This window comes from Dermacentor albipictus, chromosome 1 (genome assembly GCF_038994185.2).
Source record: "Dermacentor albipictus isolate Rhodes 1998 colony chromosome 1, USDA_Dalb.pri_finalv2, whole genome shotgun sequence".
NCBI classification, from domain to species: Eukaryota; Metazoa; Arthropoda; class Arachnida; order Ixodida; family Ixodidae; genus Dermacentor; species Dermacentor albipictus.
The window spans coordinates 207294162-207315122 of NC_091821.1; the positions used below are offsets into that span (position 1 = coordinate 207294162).

Sequence of the window (20961 nt, forward strand, 5' to 3'; positions counted from 1 at the left end):
GTGTGTTGCGACATTACGTACCCGAGCACACAAGAGTTGGACCCTCCCTTGTCTAACCGTGCACGGCTTAGCGGTGTCTGGGGAAAACGGGATCCTGGGGGTTGAGCCAGTGCCGGGTGTGTGGACTTTTATGGCCCCATCGGCTATGGCAACACACCTCTTTGGCCTCGGCTTCACGTAGACTGCACCCCCGGACTGACCTACCTGGTGGAAATCGGTAGTTGCCTTTTCTTACCTCCGCTCCAATCTTCGTCTTTTTCTCTAGCCTTTTCATCTTTTTGTCTTCTTTTCACTTCTTCATACTTCCAAATTTCCTGGCAGCAAGGGTTAACCTTTGTGTGAGTAGCCTACCTAGGTTATGTCATATTCAGTTATAGTGTTAACGTACCACTGGCCTTTGCAGGACCTATTTCACAGCTCCTGCAGCGTCCCCTTATAGGACTTCATGATGGGTGGCTGGCATTGCTGCTGAAATCTTCACATATCCCTATGGCTAGTCCTTCCCCCCACTCCCTGATCGCCCTCTGAAAAGAGGGAGCACCGATTAAGTATTCCAGTTTTTTGGTCGGGAAAAAGATACCTTTCCCCGTTTCCATGTCATTCATTCTGAAAAGCCAGATAAACCAGTGCAGACAATTTCACGATTCCTTGTTTCAAAGTTTCTTATGGAAGTTTTTGGTACAGGTTATAAAGCATTGAGGATGGCAAGCGGAGATCTTCTGTTGGAGCTCCGTGACCAGAAACAGTACGAAAAACTGCCCAATCTAGTCTCATTTGGGGATGCCCAAGTAACAGTAACCCCGCACCGTACTATGAATACCACCCATGGCATTGTCTCAGATGATGAGAATTGTTGGAGCTTACTGAAGCTGAACTCCTGGAGGGCTTCAGTGGACAGAACATCATCAGTGTTAAATGAATCAAGATGAGGTGTGACAGCAAGGAAATTCAGACCAAGCACCTGATAGTGACATTTGTTTCAAGTGTTCTGCCCAAGTCTGTTGAGGCTGGCTACATAAAGCTCCGTGTTAGGCCATATGAAGAAGAAGAAGTTTATTTTACCACATAAGTACACTGATGTATACAAAGAGGTAGGGATGGCAGGATAAAAGCTGCATAAAGGCAGCTTGACTATTTCCACCTCCCCGTGGTGGGACTATATGTGCCAAATCCCCTCAAATGTTTCAAATGCCAGTGTTTCGGCCATAGTTCGCAGAGCTGCCGAGGCCACCAAACTTGTGCGAAATGCAGTGACCATGAACATGCCTCTGAATTTCGCGTGAGCACTCTCCACTGTGTAAACTGTGATGGGGAGCACGCCGCATACTCATGGTCATGACCATCCTGGAAAAAAGAAAAAGAAATTGTGACGATAAAAGTAAAGGAAAACGCAACTTTCAAGGAGGCCACAGGCGGGTATCCTACCTGCCCATGAACACATTTGCCGATGTGACGTGTCAGGGGGCGGCGACACAACGGCTTCCGGCGGCTGTCTGGCCCACACGCAGTGAGGCGGCGGTGACGCCATCCGGCCCCCCGGCGGCTACAGCTAGTGCTGTTCCGCCACCCCAGAAGAAAGGACCATCGACTTGTGCGCCGGTGGCCTCAAAGGTCTTGCCCGACGTGGCAAGGCCTTCACGTCAAACGCAACGCTCGGAAGAGTGCGTGTCCAGCGCCTCACAAGACCGGGACAAGGCTAATGCCTCCGGCTGGGTTCCAATAGTTTTGGACAAGTCTGTAGCTTGTCAACACGTCGCCCTTCAGATGCCTCTTGAGGCAGTGTTAGTTCGGGCAATTCTTTTTAATAAACTGGTCACTATGTGTTCTATATACATACCCCCTATCATCACAGAAAAAGTGATTTCTCTAACCTCATTAATCAGCTTCCTGACCCATACATACTTGTGCGATGTGGGAAGACTCGCGATGCGAGAGGCGATTGATTGAAAATTTTCTTCTGACCTCTAGTGCCTGCCTGTTTAATAAGAAGCAACTGACGTATTATAGTGTCCAACACAACACATATTCAGCGATAGATCTAGCAATTGACGCTTCATCTCTTTTGCCTCACCTAGAATGGAATGGCATCAATAAACCTGGTAACTCTGCATGAGAACACTCTGCATACACCTCGATGGAAATTACCATCACCGGACTGGGAGCATATTAAGGAATCATCTACCACGAGATTTTATAAATGATTTTGCTATAGATGATGCTGTTGCATATTTTACCACATTTATTATTGATGCAACCGAAAAGTTTATCCCTCAAACAAATGGTGGTTCACTTACAAAACATGTTCCCTGGTGGAAGAAAGACTGTAGAGAGGCACAAAAGAGGCAGAACAAGGCATGGGCGAATTGCGCAGATCGCTAAATGCTGAAAATTTAATTCAATTTAAACAAATTAAATCGCAGGGAAGGCGGACACGATGTCGGGCAAAGAGAGAAAGCCGGGTGAGGTTCCTCTCGAGTATTAATTCATACACGCCAGAGGCGAAAGTGTGGAATGGGTTAAAAAAAAGCTAAAAGGGCAACAAATCCATCCTTTGCCTCTGGTGAACGATCAAGGAAATACCTTGCAAGACCAGGCAGATTCTCTTGGAAAGCACTTTCAGCGTGTGTTGAGCTCAATCCATTATTCTGAATCATTCCTTAAATACAAACAAATAGAACTTAAGCCAGTAGTACATAAATCTAGACAGAACGAATCATATAACCGGCATTTCAGTATTGCTGAGTGGAGCGCTGCCTTGATCGCATGCAAGAGCTCTAACCGGGACCCGACAGAGGCATGTATAACATGATAAAAAACTTACACACTGACACACAAGTTACACTACTCGCACTTTTCAACAGTTGGGCTGCCGGATACCTTCCATCCACATGGAAAGAAACAATTGCTTTCCCTGTTTTGAAGCAGGGTAAAAACTCTTCCTTGGTGGCAAGTTATTGCCTGATAGCTCTTACAAGTTGCCTGTGTAAGCTTTTTGAAAAAGTGATTAATCGTAGACTCATACATTTCCTTGAACTCAACAATATACTTGATCCCTATCAGTGTGGCTTCAGAGAAGGGCGGTCCACAACTGATCACCTTGTATGCATTAAGGATATATCCGTGATGCATTTGTACATAAACAGTTTTTTTTATTGATATTCCGTGATATGGAGAAGGCGTACGACACAACGTGGTGTTACGGGATCTTGCGAGACTTGTTGGGAATGGGCATCCATGGAAATATGCCAAACATATTAGAAAGCTAATTCTTGAATCGTATCTTCCGTGTGAAAATTGGCTACGTATTGTCGCGACCTTTTATACTGTCAGGATTGGGGGCTCAATCCACTCGCTCGTAACCCGTCGTCAAGATTGGAGTCGGGCATAAATTAGAAGGTAGCTGGCCCATGCCGTTGTCCAACTTATCCACGCTGAGGACGTTGATGAAGTGAAGGACTGCTTCTCATCTAGAACGAGGAATATGGGTTTATTTACAGTATTTACATGCAGTTCATCAGTCTAGCATGACTGCGAGAGAAAAGTACGTCAGTCCAACATGACTGTGAGAGAGAGTGCCTCAGTCGAACATGACTGCTTAAGAAAGTGTACTGAGCAACCGCACAACAGCCGTTTATAAACACTCGCTCCTCCCCCGATTTCAAGGTGGCGGAAACGTTCATCCAGTCATCGTAAACACGCCGCCTCTCCACGGGACGGTTTACACACACATGTACACACACACAGGTTCACGGTCCGAAACCGACATCACACGGACTTCGTAAAACTCGGAGTGGACCCTTGCAGTGCGCCCGGGTAGCCATTGCCTTGCGTCTTGGTCGGCGCGTGGCAAGATGTACGACGACGTTCCCGCTGCAACTCCCCCACTCGGAGCTGATCAGGTCCGCGTTGGTGGGTTCGGTAACAATAGTTGGCCCGCCGAACTCATTCAGTCACAATGGCGATGAGGCTAGAGCGTAACGGTGGCTTTCCTTGAAAGGTGACGCTGCTGTCGTTGCTACTGGCTGGCAACACTTGCACCTCAGCTGGGCCGTTCTTAACAATACAAGAAACTGGTGTACCCCAGGGAGGCATGCTTAGTGCATGCTCTTTATGAAGATGAACACGCTTCGGTCTTCATTACCACCAACCATTTTTTATTCCATCTACGTGGACGACATTCAAATAGGCTTCAAACCCTGTATCCTCATAATATGCGAGAGACAGATACAGCAGCGCTCGAACAAGGTGTCCAAGTGGGCAGACAAAAATAGATTTAAAATCAACCCCCACAAGGGTTCTTGTGTTTTTACAAGAAAGAGAGGCCTGGTTCCAGATCCTTGTGTTGAACTGTGTGGACAACAAATACCTGTCAACAAAAAGCATAAATTTCTAGGTATTATACTTGACTCCAGGCTTACTTTCATTCCAAACATTAAATATCTTAAAGAAAAATGTCTAAGAACCATGAACTTTTACTGAATATTCTATCCCACGCAACATGGGTTAGTGAGAGGAAGTGTTTGATGAATCTTTATAAGAGCCTAATTCGATCACGATTGGACTATAATGTCGTCATATATAACTCTGCCGCTCCGAGCGCGCTAAAGATGCTAGATCCTGCCCACCATTTAGGTATCCGCGTAGCCACTGGTGCTTTCGGGTCAAGCCCTATTGAAAGCTTATACGCAGAATCAAATGAATGGTCACACCATCTGCAGAGAACTTACATCAACTTCGCATATTTTTTGAAGATACACTCTAATCATGAACAATGTTTTAATACCATTAACGATATGACTTGTGCTAGAATTTTCCGTAATCGTCCCACTGTAAGACAGCCTTTCTCACTACATTTGAAGGAGCTTAGCGATGAAATGCATGTCCCACTCCTTGAGCATCGCTTAATGCATCCAACCAAGCTGTTACCTCCTTGGGAGTGGCAGGTGGTAGAACGTGACATATCCTTTCTGGAAGTTACTAAGCATGCACTAGAGGTCAAAATCCATGTGCATTTTCCTCGTAAATGTTTATCTATGATACATTTTACTATATCATCATTATTTCACAATATATCTTTTGTGTTCTTTGTACAGTTCATTAACCATCGGCTTAATTTTATATCACAAAGGTTTTATGCACTTTACATTGAATTTTTTTAGGCTCCTTTACAGCCACGTAACATCTACCTCTTGCTATTCATAGTTCCACTGCGAACTCATTAACACCGGCGCAGCGCTCTGGCCAGATTTAGCCTTTGCACCACAAAATAGCACATTCATCATCATCTTAGCAGTCGCGCTACACTTGGCAAGAGTGTTGAATTGGTTGCATTATGTAATAAAGTATTTCTTGCACTACCAAAGATATACACTGCACACTGTAATTTCTGGGCTGTGCCCTATTCATTCAAGAAAAAAAAAAGCACATATTTTGACTTCTTTAATTAATGAGCCCTCAAAGGAAAGCTGTAGTGAGTGGTTCAGGCCTCAAAATTTTCTTCATATTCACCTACTAGGAAAGTAATAGTTCCTGCACCTGCTCATGAGCTGCATTGCCTTTCCATATTCCTACAGGGTGGCTATGTGCAAACTGCACAGTTGCCCATGATTCGTGTGGATCCATGCAATCGTTGTGCAGCCATGCTGATCTTCAGTCGAACAGTAGCAATAATTCCTTTCCGGAAGGATGCAGCAACTGATGAACCAGACTCCGGCATCGCCTTTGGAAAGTATGTCTCTAAAGTTCATTTGAATTGTCCAAACCAAGCTCAGTATTGCGAGAATTGCCTTTTATTTTTTTTTATTTATGCATATAGCAATTTGTTAGGTCTATAATTGTCATAGCGTTTTAGGGAACTCTGCTCTTGTAATATACTTGTAATGCACTTGTAATATACAACAGTTATAAACACAATCCTTAGTGCCAATTTAACTTAGTGTCTGGGTTATCAAGTCTTATCATAGCTGATAGTTGTAGCCAATTTTTGAATTGGTGATTACGTAGGTATGTGGCTAGTGATTTAGTGATCAAAGCTGTGAGCAAAAGACATGTGCAAGCTTTTATAATGTGTGATTCATTTTCATTTGGCCGTTTGTTGGAATAAACACTGTGAGAAGTGCACTTGTGCATCTTGTTAAGGGACACTCCACTTCAAAGCATTATTCTTTATTTATGGGCACATTTTGATCAAACTTGCATCACTTGTGTGTTTTTACATGCTGAATTCAAATATGCAATTAGTTCTCCTGTACAATAAGCAGTTTTTAAAATATTACAAAATTTATGGTTCTTGAGTGGGCTAGTTCAGAGGCGAGCTCTCTATGAAATGATGGGTGTTATGAAGAAAGACTGGCATACCAAAATGATTTTGAATGATCGAAATTCTAATTGTTGCAAGAATGAATGTTCTAGACTGGTTCGGGTCAAATTTACAGCATGTCAAACTCTCTTAATGTAGTAAACCATAGTAACATGCAGGGCAAATTACTTTTTGAATACTTCTGTAACAATATTTGTTCATATATTTTAGGCCTACTACACTCTACTTATTCTCTGCCTTTCTTTCGAAGAAATAAATTGTTATTATTGCAATAGGATAAGTAAAATCAGTGGTATCATCACCTTAAAACTGTGATACCATCAGAAATACTGTTTTGAGAAAATGAGGAAAAGCATTTCACGGCAGGTTTGTGGTGATATGGGGAAGGCTAAATTTATCAAGTATGATACAAGGGTCCAATCAAGCAAAATTAACTGCTCTACACCAACCTGGAGCAAAGGAACGCTCCAGAAAGCAGTGTCTCCACTTGTCTCTGAAAAATTGCAATTTCAACAACTGGGCAGTTGCTTTGGATTAACGAGATTTAGAATGAGGCACTGATGTTGTCTCCGAAGGTGCCAATGCCAGTTTGCACATGCACATAAGCACAAGTGTACCTCATGTGTCAAACAACGTCTAATTGTTCCAAATAATTGAGATACTGCCCACTGGTGTGGTGCTTCTTTCTTTTGACTTACTAATTTGACAGCAGCCACCACTCGTTGTGTGTATGCAGGAGTTGCCAACGAAATACTGCTATTGCACAGCATTGCAGGGCCACTCTGTATATGCAAGCTGCGAATGACATTTGGAGTTGGCGTTGGATTTGCTGCTTTTGTAAAATAGTGGGGAGCCACAAATGTGCCCCAAAACTTTGCCTCAACAAACACGGCGACACCCATCGAAACAATGGCTCTCGCCTTACACTAAATGTGACCATATTTTTGAGTGACTTCCTTTTAAAGGGACACTAAAGGTTAATATAAAGTCAATGTGGACTGTTGAAATACCATACCAGAAATCTCGAAACGCTTGTTTCGTGCGAAGAAGAGACTTTTTTTAAGAGAAAATGCGTTCTGAAGCGTCCACGTACCTCTAGCGCAGTTCAAATCACCCTGCCCTCCGATCAAGGAGTATTGACGTCACGGTCTCATAGTGACGTTGCACCGTCAGTGAGTAAAACGGCTCCCACAGACGGCGCTACGGCTTTTCTGCACAAAACGCAAACGCGCGGTCAGAAACAGAGCCAAGACAGAGCCGACAGCAGCGCGAAAGCGAAACTATGGTGGCTAGCGGAAGGGAAAGCGCACGACGATAAGCTGGTTCTTTATTTTATGACGCCAACTTCGATGCTCTTTGCAATGGATGACCCTGACAATGACACATTAGCTCGCGATGCTGGGCTCGAGTTCAGCGATTTAAGCACTGATGAACATGACCTGCTGTTGAGGGCTCGCGCTGCCGGCGTCGTTGCGTACTACTACGACGACGGCCTGCTTTGAAAGGCACTTCACGCGACTTCAGTAAGTCGGCGTTGAACTCGTAATCCTCTGGCCGAAAGTGCAGCGAGCACACTACGTGATTTTTCGGCTCTTTGCCAGCGTGTTGTGGCAGAGGTACGGCACTTGACCACTTCGAACAGAGAGGTTCATTCGTTGGCACACAGTGATAAGTAACATTGGATTCGCCGCTTCAACTGCCCTTGGCCAAGTTCCGCGGACCGTTCGCACATTCCACGACATCACATGGACGTGGCATTCTCGCTGCTTGTTCCAAATGCAAGTTTCGCGAGCCAGCGGGACCACCGCAGCACGACGCGATAACGAAACAACTGAAACTCCAAAGTGCGCGCGGCGCAAAGTTGAGCGCGCAGAGTCGAGTGAAAATGAAACCTTTCGATCACCCATACTACTCAAGGGTAACGTCAAAATATTATTTTTTCTTGCAATCGAATAGAAGTAGACAAGTAGCATTTTCTTCCGTCTTGTAATCTAATGAAATGATCTTTTCAATACAAGTAGTTGAGTACTAGTGACATAAATTATGATGAGTGCTTTCGTCATCGGGCTAGTACCGGAATGTCGCTGGGGGGTCTCAAATTGTGTCATGCATTTACCTCAATTTCTCGGTTACTAAAGCTCTGTTCGCGATTATATTGACGCCTTAGACGTTCTAGAGCATTGCTTTATAACTTTAACTTGACTTTCTGGTAACCTTTAGTGTCCCTTTAATATTTGCAAGCAAGTAATGATGATGTAGGCTATCACCTTTTTTCATCTCATGTAAATCGCAGATTGAATGGTAAATTATAGATATTGTTGAGATTGGTTGTCTGTTCTGATGGTGGTAGGCCTTAAAGGGAAGCTGAAGAGTTTTCCAAAAAAATTTGTGAAGAGCTGTGCGTAATGGTTTTCAACCCTCCAAATCCGAATATTGCAACGAAATTGAGTGAAAGAAAGCGCAAACAGGTTTTATTTTGACGAATAGTGCAGCAGCAGACTCTGGCAGCTCGTGCGCCTCGTTTCTGCCGGTGATTGGTCGGGCGCCTCGTGACTTCAACATTGGTGTTCATCCGGACCGGCCCCTGCCGCCACACATGAAGCACGGTGCAAGGTGATTTGGCGCTGTGGTTTGGTGAGAGGGTAATGGTAATGTTCGAGAGCTTGCGTTTCTCTGAGGAGTTCGGCGTTGCTCCCTACATGTATACGTAGCCGGCCTCTCCAAGAAGCAAAAGATGCTGGTAGCAAGCAGTACTTTCGACGTGAACGAAAGCGAAGTGTTAGCATCTCCTCATGTTAGAAATGTTCTTTGGTAAATATGCTTTTGCAAAGCTGTATTCAGCGATCCAGTGAGTTCGTTTCCGGGCAAACAACTGTACTGTTATGTTCCTGCATGCCTCCTCGTGGAACGTAAGGAGGGATACTATCGTGCGCTGCCCCAAAGCTGCCGGCAATCTACACAGACGGTTTACATGCGGGAAAAGTTTTCCGGCTCTTGTAACACATGTAGTGGCCTTCATCAGCATGCCATCCGCACGCTAATCGTAACCGGAGCCGTAAAGGCGGCGAATTCCGTCGGCTATGTGAGACAGCCGCTTTCTCTCTGTGCGCGAGGGGGAGCGCAGCGTCCTGCCGTGCGCCGGCTTTCAAACACATGAAAACTTTACATTTGCACTTCATTATGGTAGCTGCATGTTGGCTCTTTCACAACACACATGCGAATAGAAAATTAACGGCGGTTTGCGACCAAACCTGTGTCAAGGGTGGGAGATGAACATGTACCTTCCGTTCAGCGTGCTAACACGAAGGAACTAGCAGCAAATCAAAATCCAGGTTTGGACGAGTTCGTGTATTCATAAGGTCTTCCATGACCAGTTACCACCCATCCGCCCGCACCCATCCCGTCCTTGTGTGTTCGTTGCCCCGACGTTTTCGCGCTGCATTTAGAAAGCCTGCTAGCAGCAAGTCGTATTCTCACTCATTCGTGCATTATTGATAAACTCTGCTGGTAATCATCGTCATGGAAGTGGTTAGAGCACAGCACTGTTGTTCTTGAGCGCTTGAAGTTATTTCGATTCACAGCAACCTCCCACTTAGCTGCAAGCTTCTTGTCTTGCGGGGAGTAATGGAACATCGTCGTGGCCGCTGGTGTTCATGAAACCGTAGGCTGCACAGAACGCCAGCATGATCGGCCTACCACTTCAATTGATGCTGCACACATCAACTACCACTCTACATACACACAAACAAAGGAACGCAGGCTCGAGCGAGGCAGATTATGACGGCACGCACGCAGAAACAAGCGTGGTCAGGCACGGTTGCGGAGACTGTGAAGGAGCGAAACACCAGTGCTGACGTCACTACGTCGCGGTTTCCGGTCTCCGCTCGCATCGTCAGCGTCAGCAGCAGCGCCAGCGCTCGACAAGGGGCGGAGCGACAGCGCAATTTTAACTGGCGATTACGTCGTTCCTAAGTGAAAAACCCCGTCCAAAATTTTACGTGCATGGTTTATAAGGCTCCCGCATCCCTATATGAGCGTCTTATTGAATTCGACAGACTCTTCAGCTTCCCTTTAAATAGCACACACTACTTTTACCATTTAGGAAGAACATCAATTGTTTATTGAGTGTGGTAATTTCTGACACTTGACTTACAAACTTTTTATGCATTAAACGGTAGACACCAGCCACCTTCCTTATTATTATGATTACTTTCTTGTTTTTTTTTTCTTCTTTTCATGGTGCAATATATTTTTGGCATGCAGTGCAGATTGGAAAATAAACGTAAAACGTAGTGTCTCCTCTTTATTGTGGAGCCATGTTTTCCTCGCTGTTCAGTTAGGGAATTTGCTCTCTTGTAAAAAGTAGTGCACTGCCAAAGACATTTTACTAGTGGAATTGAAAGCTGAGTTTTGTGTTCCCCATTTTCTGTTGCTTATTCAAGCAAGCCTCCCTTGCTGGACTGGTATCCAGTAGCACTGACAGAACTGGAGGAGAAGGTGAACAATGTTATTGACATGCAGTTTCTACATGGCTACTATGAGCCCACATTACTCATCTTGTATGAGCCTTTACGGACTTGGCCAGGGTGAGTTCATGCCTTTTGTGCTAAAAAAAAGGGCAGTATTGACAGTTTCTTGTCGGTGTTGGTGCACTCACAGTACTGCTTTGTTTCCCTTCATTCTAGCCGTTGCATGTAAGAACACTTGTCTGGCTTTTGCCTTTCACTTTTTCTCTACTTTTGTTGCAGTTAGTATGAATTGCTTCAGTGCTATGCTAACCAAGGTGACACAACTGCAGTCGCTAGCTGAAAATTCAGGAGAGGCTCTTTCCACAAATGTGTGCTGTGTCTGCTCTCCAACCCCCGCCCTCCCCCCATGCTTCGTCTCCCTCACCCTAAAAAGATATATATGTACTGATGCCTCTTCAATTACACTGTGACCATGTGATTCTTCCTATTTTTGAAAACCAACATACAGGCATCTGTATTTTAAGTTTAAGAAACCACAAAAGCTAAGCTTTTGTGGCTTCTTAATTTCTTGCTGTAGTAAATGTTGGCTCAAACAGTCATGGCTAGGATACCTAAATTGAAGTGTATCATGTTCATATTTATCCATGTAGAGTTGAGCCACACCATATACAGTGGATCCCCACAATAACAAAATCTGCGGGGAACGCAAAAACTTCCGCTTGTGTGAGAATTTCGTTGTTGCAAAATAAGACTGCAAAGGCAGTGAATGTCGCGTGAAACGAAATCTCACTGTTAAAATTTGCTAGCCTGCTTTGGCGAGCCTTGTTTGAGGCTCTCTGGGACTGCATTGCCAACAGCACAAGCTGCACTCTACGTGTAGGTCAGTGATGACTGCACTGCCATGAAGCAGTATTATCAGCGAGTAACTTTTGTGGATACGATCACATTTATGTGACTCTGCATCTGATGCAGTTTCACATGCGTACCACGCAACAGCGTTCCATGCACACAACAGTGTTGCTCCAGTGTTAAACACACTGTCTTGGAACGATGCCAGCAATGCTGTCAACACGTGAAATACAGTGCAGACCACTTATAACGTAACCACTTTCAGCGTGGGATCGGTTATAGCGTTGGTTTTTTGACCACCAATATATCTCCCATAGAACTCGATGTATAGGCGGACCATTTATTGCGTAAGCGCGCAATGCAGAATACCAGTTATAGTGGGGTTCCTTTAAGTGCGCGACCATAAAATCGGTGCATGGAGCACGGCCTTTTCTCGGAGGTGTTTAGCATGGCCTGCATGGCCATATGATTGCCGGGCGCTCAAACACGGAGAAGGGGGAGCGTGGGCGCGCACGAGGAGACCATCGACGAAAAGCGAAACAAGGAGGAGAAGGGCGAGTGTTTTCGTCACTGTAGCAGTGTTCAATCAGGGTGCACGCTGCGCGGAGTGCGGGGTAGAAGCGATAGCGGCGACAGTGTATTCCTTTATTATTTTCTTTTTTTTTTCAGTCTCTTTGTTGCATTTAATGTGTGCATGTCGTGATCTCGTTGTGTCGTAGTTGTCCTCTGTGCACGTGTGTTGTCGGGCTTTTGTCACCATAACGTCGGCGGCGTCTTCAAGCAATGTGAGAATGAGGCATGCGTTATCGCTGGAGACGAAATGCATCATAACGGACATAGAAAATGGGCTGAAGAAGGCGTCGGTATGGCGTTTCCTACACAATCGTGTCAACCATATACAAGAACAAGGTCAAATTGCGGCAGCAACTGCAGCAAGATTCATCTTCCCTGTCATGGAAGAGAATACGTACGTCGAAGCACGAAGACGTGGATGCAGCGCTCTTCAGATTGTTCCGTGAAGTTAGGGCTCGGAGCATACCAGTGCGTGGCCCCATGCTCCAACAAAAAGCCAAGTCTCTTGATGCTCTTTTAGGCCACAACGACTTGAACCCACTTAATGGATGGATCCAGCGATTCAAGGTTCACCATGGCATCAGCTGCAAAGTGGTGTGCGGTGAAAGCGGTGATGTCAACGACGAGTCCATCAAATTCTGGCTTCACTTAAATTTGGAAACCATGCTGTCCACGTATACGGACAGAGACGTATACAATGGCAACAAAGCTGGCGTATTTTGTAAGCTTCTGCCCAACCGCACTCTTGCGCTGAGAGGCGAAGCCTGCTCTGGCCGCAAGGCCTCAAAAGAGCGCATAACTGTGTTGTTCTGCGCTGATATGGATGGAAGTGACAAGTGCCGCCTGTTTGTCATTGGAAAATCAGCGAGGCCACATTGCATTAAAAAGCGAGGGTGCCTGCCAGTGACATACAAATCCAACAAAAAGGCGTGGATGACGCAAGACATGTTGACAAGCTGGCTTTGCAAGTTCGATGAAAACATGGTGGCAGAGAAACGACAGGTCGTGCTCATCCTCGACAATAGCACAGCCCACAACATCAAGCCAAAGTTGACTGCAGTCAAGTTAAAGTTTCTGCCTGCCAACACGACTGCAAAATGTCAGCCGCTCGACCAGGGTGTCATCGCAACCGTAAAGGCACTTTACAAAAAACGCATCTGTGAAAGAGTTTTGCTGAGCCTGCAGCAGCAGCAGCAGCCTCTTAAAGTGAATTTAAGGGGCGTGATTGATATGGTTGCTGCTTCGTGGTGGCAGGTAAAAGCCACTACAATGAGCAAGTGCTTCAACAAAGCAGGCTTCGTGCACAATGCAGAAGCTCTTGACGCTGATGAGCTGAGCGACAATGTTGCCAATGAGACGGTCAACATCGACGACGTGGGGTCTGGCCTCGTTGAAAGCAAGTTTGTTTCCGCCACAGACACCTTCCAAGAATATGTAGATGACGGTGAGTCGGAGCTTCCTGTCTGCGAGGAAGCGAGCACGGATGATGCAATCGTCGCAGCAGTGCGCGGTAGAGCGGAGCTTTCAACCGAAGACGAGTCGGACGACGATGTCGACCCGACGCCAGACCCAGATGCTCATGCAAAGACTCTGGAATACTGCAGCAGAGTGAAGATGTACTGCGGGAAGAACAGTTTGAGTGAGAAAGCGCTTCCGTGCTTACGCCTTGTAGAGGACGAAATTGTTCGAAGCGCTGTTGAAAAAAATCTCCAGACGAAAATAACAGTGTTCTTCCGCTGATGTTGCACTTGTCAGAGGAACTTGGTTGCTGGGCTGTGTTGCGATTGTGTTGCATGTGTGTGCGAGTGAAATATGTAATAAATTGTTTGAAGCTTAGGTTATAACACGGTACCGCCTATAGCCCGGATTTTTACAACTCCGGTGACTTACATTATAAGCAGTCTACACTGTATCACAAAAGTTGTTGTGTCCCTGAAAGTGATCATGATTTGCCAAAGAACACTAGAGTTCTTAGTTTCTGTATTACTCGGCAAGCATTGTGTGTGCATTATGCATCACTGGACGAAGATTTACTCGATGGGGCCATATTCTCGGACGATCACTTCCTCAGTTGGCAATCTTGCACGGAGGGTTGACAGCCCACGCAACAGCCACCTTCTCAAAAACCATAAACAAGTCTCTTTGTTTTTGCTGCACCTTGTTTTCCTTGCACACTATGAATCAGCGAACACCATTGCAGAGCATGCTTCTTGTGCATGGTACGCAAGACATGTCGTCACATGCCACTAGAGCTTGATGGTGACACAGATGCATCACTTGAAATGGGTGATCAACAAACAAGATGGTGACCGTGGCGTGTTTCTGCCACCATCAATCACTTCGAGTGCTTTGCTGTTTTTGTTAACAAAAGGGGCGGTGGCCTCGCAAGCGTACTGTGACGGTATTTTATGCAATCTAAGCGAGCAGAAGTGCTTTACAGCACTATGGCACACTCTTACCGTTGTATAGAGCAAATGATGTGGGGACTAGTGCTTCGGTAGACTTTGTGTAATCCTATGGGTGTTTTCCGGGGAGGGAAAAATATTTTGTTCTGGCACGAATTTCGTTGCCTCAGGCTTTCATTATCACAGGGTGTAACTGTACAGTAAAACCTTGTTGATTGGCCGCTATTCTTGAAGTCTTTAGGCATGCTGGCCTTCAACTTAACTCTTCTAAGTGCCATTTTGGACGCTATGAAGTCGTAGTTCTTGGCCACCTTGTCAGTGCTGCTGGTATACATACTGATCCTGATAAGATTCACACAGTAAAGAACTTTTCTGCGCCCTGCTCAGCAAAAGATGTGCGCAGCTTCGTGGGCTTATGATCCTATTTTCGCCGGTTTGTTAAAAATTTTGTGGATATCACCCGGCCACTGACTGACCTTCTCAAGAAGGACACTGCATTCTCTTGGGGCCGTGAACAAGCAGACGCCTCCTACACCCTCATTCGCTTTTTGACAAAGCCTCCAATGTTAGGCCACTTTATTCCATCTGCACCAACTCAAGTTTGCGCAGACGCCAGTGGCCATGGCATGGGGGCTGTCCTCACCCAACTGCAAAATGGAGTCGAGCACGTCACAGCCTATGTCAGTCGCCTCTTCTCCCTTTCAGAGCACAATTTTGGTCTGGGAAGGGGCTAAATTTTGCCCTTACTTGTTTGGCCACCCATTTTCTGTCATCACGGACCACCATGCCCTGTGCTGGCTATTGTCACTGAAAGACCTGACTGGCTGCCTTTGTTTCTGGGCACTTGGACTTCAGGAGTATTCTATTGTTGCGATGTACAAGCCCGGCCACTTGCATCTGGATGCTGACTGCTTGTCTCGTCATCCCGTCGATCCTCCTGACGACAAACAGGATGCCGACACTTGCTTTCTGGCCATTTCTGACTTTCACGACATCGTTACCGAGCAGTGAAAGGAGAAAGGGCGACTCTCTACAGTCGATTATTGAGCGCTTGACTTCTGGACAATCAGATCGCTCAACGAGAATGTTTGTGTTCAATGACGACATTCTTTCTCGCCGCAACATCAGCTCTAATGGACCAGATTTAGTGATACCGTAGTTGTCCCTCGTCATCTCCCTTCTACTGTTCTTGCTGAGCTCCACATCTCCCATACTTATGACAAAGTTCAACGTCGCTTCTTCTGGCCAGGCCTTTATTGCTTCTGCGACGTTACGTTGCATCTTGTGACCCCTGCCAGCATCGAAAGAGGCCACGTGCGCTACCAGCTGACCACCTTCATCCAATTGATGTTCCTACGGAGCCTTTCTTCCTTGTCAGCATGGGCCTTCTTGGCCCCTTCTCCACATCCATAAAAGGGAACAAATGGATAATAGTTGCCACAGACTATGCAATGTGCTATGCCAATAGACGTGCCCTGTCCCCTGGTGTAGGATAGCCAACCGGACGTTTTTCTGGTTAACCTCCCTGCCTTCTGCTTTTCTCTTTTCTTCCTTTCTTCTGGCCACCAGCTGTGCTACAGATGTAGCAGACGTTTTACTTCAAAACGTAATTCTTCACCATGGCGCGCAAAGGCAGCTGCTGACAGATTGTGGCCACTACTTCCTGTCCCATGTTGTCGAAGACATACTTCATTCCTGTTCCACCGAACAGAAGCTCACAACCACATATCACCCACAAATGAACGGACTGACTGAACGACTGAATTGCACCCTTACAGCGATGCATACAATTCGTCATGTCATGATACCACCGGTTTCTCGCCTTTCTACGATTTGTTCAATCGCCATCCCACTCAGCCTTTTGACACCTTGCTACCTTTGGTGTTGAGACATACAACGGAATACATCCACGACGCCGTTGGTCAGGCTGATATGGCTCGCCAAATTGCCTATGATCGACTTAAAGTGGCTCAGGCATCACAAAAGACTCGCTACGTCAGTCTCCACTGGAGCCTTAAGTTTTCTCCTGGAAATCTCGTTCTTTTGTGGACTCCAAGTCTCCACATCGGCCTGTCTGAAAAACTGTTGTCACACTATACCGGGCCTTACCGGGTATTGCGACGATTAGGTCACTTAAATTACAAAAGCGTCCCGGTTGAAGACACGCCGTCTTTGTCCCAGCTACAAATTGACATCAGCCATGTGTCCCGTTTAAAACGGTAGTGTTTATCTAATTCTCTGTCATTCTAACAAGCGCCAACTCTTGGGGGTTATGTTATGGTGCATTTGGACAGGACTGTGCGTGCAAGAGGGAGACGAAGAGGAATTGGTAGACTGTCTCCTGGAGCTGTGACTGTTGAAGCAGCCTGCCCGATTACCTCTTTTTCCCATGTAAATAGTTGTACAACATTTGTGCATCGGGCTTCTTCTTCATAACATTATGTTCTTGTTTGTTACGTTTTCCTGGCTGTTGCACTTCAATATGTCAGGCCCATTTGTGTATCTGCCTTGCATAATTGTTATCAGATGTTAATTTTTGCTGAATAATGCATTCCTTTTTTTTTTTCTTGGACCCCTATGAAGTGTAACAATTGCGTTATACTGTGTAATAGATGTCTAGTTCTAGAGTGTAGCAAAAGTGATTAGAAGTGGCAAATCTGCTGACATGATCTCTACTTAGTCACTGTGATGAGGTTTCCTGCTTTTGTAAATTTAGGGGTTATGACTGTAAAAATAGGTGGTAAAATAGTCCCAGAAGTGAATTGAGATTAAGGAACGCCTGCTTTTTGTGATGTAAGAAAAGGGAGGGGGGCACACTTTACAAACACACATTTTCACAAAGAAAACAATTTGTAATACGCTCAAGCACCCAAGTGGTATTTGCTTGTGTTGGACAGTGAGTTGTGAAATCATGTACTGAGCTATGTAATCATGTAATTCTATGACAGCCTCTTATGGCAGTGCCCATTAGCTGAATATAAAACTGTCTATATTGATCAACATGAACTCTTTATACATAAGATAATTCAAGGAACTAATAGAATATTTAGTACAAAATATTGACACGTTGTCAACACGATATCTAGTGTTGACAGAGCAGTCATTACTGTAGTGGGGAGGGACACAAGTGTAAAAGCATTTGCTTTTTGAAGCATGGCTACGTCGTCAATTTTCGTGCAAGTGGATGTTTATATTACAATGAATCATGGTGCACAGTTTTTTTTTTTCTTTAGTGTTATGTGAAAGTTATAAGTGTATTTTTTTTTTCACTTAGGCGGATTGCCATCCGGCAGGACACATGCTGTATTCTGGCACTTTCATTGAACTTGCAACAGCGAGTACACCCAGTCATCTGGTCTTTCACAAACCTTCCCTTCGACTGCCTCCGACTACTGGCGGTACCCAGACCACTTGGTAAGCATTTTAGTTGGGTTTTAAATGACAGCAGCAGTGAAGACACAGAAGCTCCTGTCGGATTGTCTTATTTTCTGATCCAACATCTACACCATTTTAACGATGTCTCAAACATCAGTGAATGCCGAGGAGGGCAGTGAATGCCGAGGAGGGCATGTTGTTTTGATGATTGGGTTCAATTGCATAAGAATTGCTTTGATACAGTGTGATTATGAACTGTATGCCATCTACTAATAATGTTGTCAAAACCCATATATAGAAAATCTTTTTTTTGGAATCATAAGCTTGAGAAGGTTTCTTGTTTTAAATTTAATTTATAAGATAGGGCTAGTTTTTCCAATTTAGCATGTCAAAATGCACCAGACTCTACCACCAGGCAAACTTAGGAAAGGAAAACTCTTTATGCAGACACAGTATGCATTGGCAAGAAAGAGTGATATGAAAGGTAGATGGAGCATTGGCGCAAATCTGCTCCATGGTGCAAAGAATTCCAATGGCTTTGTCAAGTCTCATAATCCTCTGCATGCATGCTGCCGCCTTGCATCATAGTCCAATGACAGGTGATGTGTTAGCGTAATGTACACCCATGCGGGAACTGTACTCACGGACAACGTTGTGTGGCTATGAAGGGAAAGCTATGAGGGTGGTGCGTCTGCACATGTGTTACTGCGCCAAGTAGTCCGCCAGCGTTTGACAGTGCTTTTGGTTGCTCAGAACAGATGCTGAGAACCTGTGCAGCTTCCATGTGTGACGGTTTTGCATTTGTCTAGATGCGGAAGGGAAAAAGCGCAACATAAGTAAGCTTTTACATCCAGTGGTGTATTTTGTCTTATTTAATTGTTGCTAATAAAATGTTTGTTTTCTCTTCCCCGGCTTAAACTGACATGGATGAAAACGCACGACTCTTTTCAGAAGCGTTCTCACTTGTGTGCACTTTGCCTCCATAGCTTTCGGTTCATAGCCACAGAAAGTTGTCCGTGAGTATAGTGCGTCTGCATAACTAGTCACCCAGGCATACACATCACCAACTTTAGTGGATCACATGGCATATTGCACCAAAATGTTCCATTGTAAGCTACAGCTTACAATGAAAATTGTTATGTGTTGAAACACCACCTTGTGCTGTTTTACTCTATAGTGGGAATTGGTGGCCGTAAGGCTTCCAGCGCTCATCGAGGGGCCCTGGTGATCAACACTGACCTACTTGCCACTAGCCGTTATATGGTGGTCGCTTGTGCCCACTAGCTCCTTGGTCTCGCCCACATTTGCTTTAGGAGGTTTCTTCAAAGTTGTAGTAGAGGGTGATGACATATGTGTCAGTGCAGGTCTCTGTGGTTGGTCAGTTGCGATGAATATCAGGCAACTGCCAGTGGCCATGGTGTTGTCAAAAAGGGGTGATCAACACTTCTGATGTTGCATGTGGCAACATGGTGTGCACGCTTGTGTGTGCTGAGGCACAGTCGTGGCATTATTGTGTTTTTGGTCATGGATGCTGGGTGTGATGGTGTGAGTTCAAAAATTGAAAGGTGGTATTGGGACCAAGGTAGCATCTTTCTGTGTCTCATGGCGGGATGCCAGTGCGTCTTGGTCATTGTCTGGAGGTTTTGTCTTCAAAGGCACTGGAATAAAGGGATTGGGAGAAGTCTGGGCTGGGATGTTCGAGTCGGTTAATAGCATGGGTGGCAGGTACGAGACTGAGCACTGGACACCGAAGTGGACCAGCACTTCAATTTTTAAGTTAAATGTGCGTTGTTTCGCTTGGCGCAGTGAAGGGCAGGTTGATGGCCACATCAAGAGGGAGTAGATGCTGCAGAATCTCATACTTGAATTGCTGAATGGTGATGAGGTTCTGAGCTAGGACTGTCTCACATGTGACAAACCAGCCTTCTATGTCACCATATTTGAACTGCAGAAGTGGTGAATGGAACTGCATATGAGATTAAAACAGGACTGAAGAGGCAGTGCAGCTGCAATAGTTAGGGATGGTTCATGGCGTTTGAAGCGTAGAGGTTGTAGGCCTATGCGAGGTAGAACATACCTGTGAGTTCAGTGTTGTGGGCAGCGGCGTGGCTGCTGGTTTTATGGGCTGTCTGTATCCAGTGACGATGAAGGTTTCAAGCTCATCGTGTGGTCAGTTGCGAGGTCCTAGCAGTTCTTTTTGCAGACTGATTGGTAGAATTCAACAGCTGGGTGGTACTTCTCTCGCTGTGAGCTGACCCGGTGAAGGAAGAAGTGGGCTTCCAGCTGCAGGAATCAGATTGCTGGTTGCTGCCGTAGAAACACAGAAGAGGTGGCTGCGCCATCCACAAGTTGTCTTCATTGGGAGCTAAGGGTGCAGTTTTCATGGTGGTCCATGTCCGGGTCACCAATATCTGGAGGTCGCAAGTGAAAGTGACTGTGGCCACATTAGGGAAGCGTCGGTGGCAAGCGACCTGGGGTGCCTTGGTCGCAGGCTAGCACATGGTCTTTGTACAAGACTGTCTTTGCCTTCCTTAATCTCTGGTAAACTTTTGGATGTGACAGGTAGAAGCACTACTACATAATAATTAACTTTGTAATTAATCACTTTAGAGCGTATGTCCCAATTGCAAAATTGAAGCCGTTCGATAATGCAATATCCGAATATCCATTTAATCCAGTAATATCCATTTAATGGAAATTTGGTGATAAGAACAACTTGCAAGAAATATGTCCTCAAAATTTGTTGCAAGATGCGTTGACGTTCCGCTGAACTCCATTTTCCGCAGTGCTGATTCTAGTCAGTACTCTGGGAGCACTCATGTGGCCAACTGTTTCTGATGGGATTGGGTTGATGCCATCAAGTAGTTCTGTAGTGCATTGCATCATGCACTGAGTTGGTCTTCGTATCTTGACTGTCAAACTAGCCGGGCCTGGCGAACATCTTTAGAAAATGATGCTGGAGTGGGAACAA

At 45.4% G+C, this 20961-nt stretch overlaps 1 protein-coding gene across 1 annotated transcript in view; it reads left to right on the forward strand.

Moving 5' to 3' along the window:
- The window catches only part of Cpsf160 (cleavage and polyadenylation specificity factor subunit 1), an 85997-nt gene that overhangs the window by 14103 nt on the left and 50933 nt on the right, over positions 1–20961 (forward strand). Inside the window, exons 5-7 of the mRNA XM_070530803.1 lie at positions 5574–5728; positions 10762–10905; positions 17890–18029. Of these exons, the coding sequence (XP_070386904.1) occupies positions 5574–5728; positions 10762–10905; positions 17890–18029 (439 nt within the window). The remainder of the gene's footprint in view (positions 1–5573; positions 5729–10761; positions 10906–17889; positions 18030–20961) is intronic.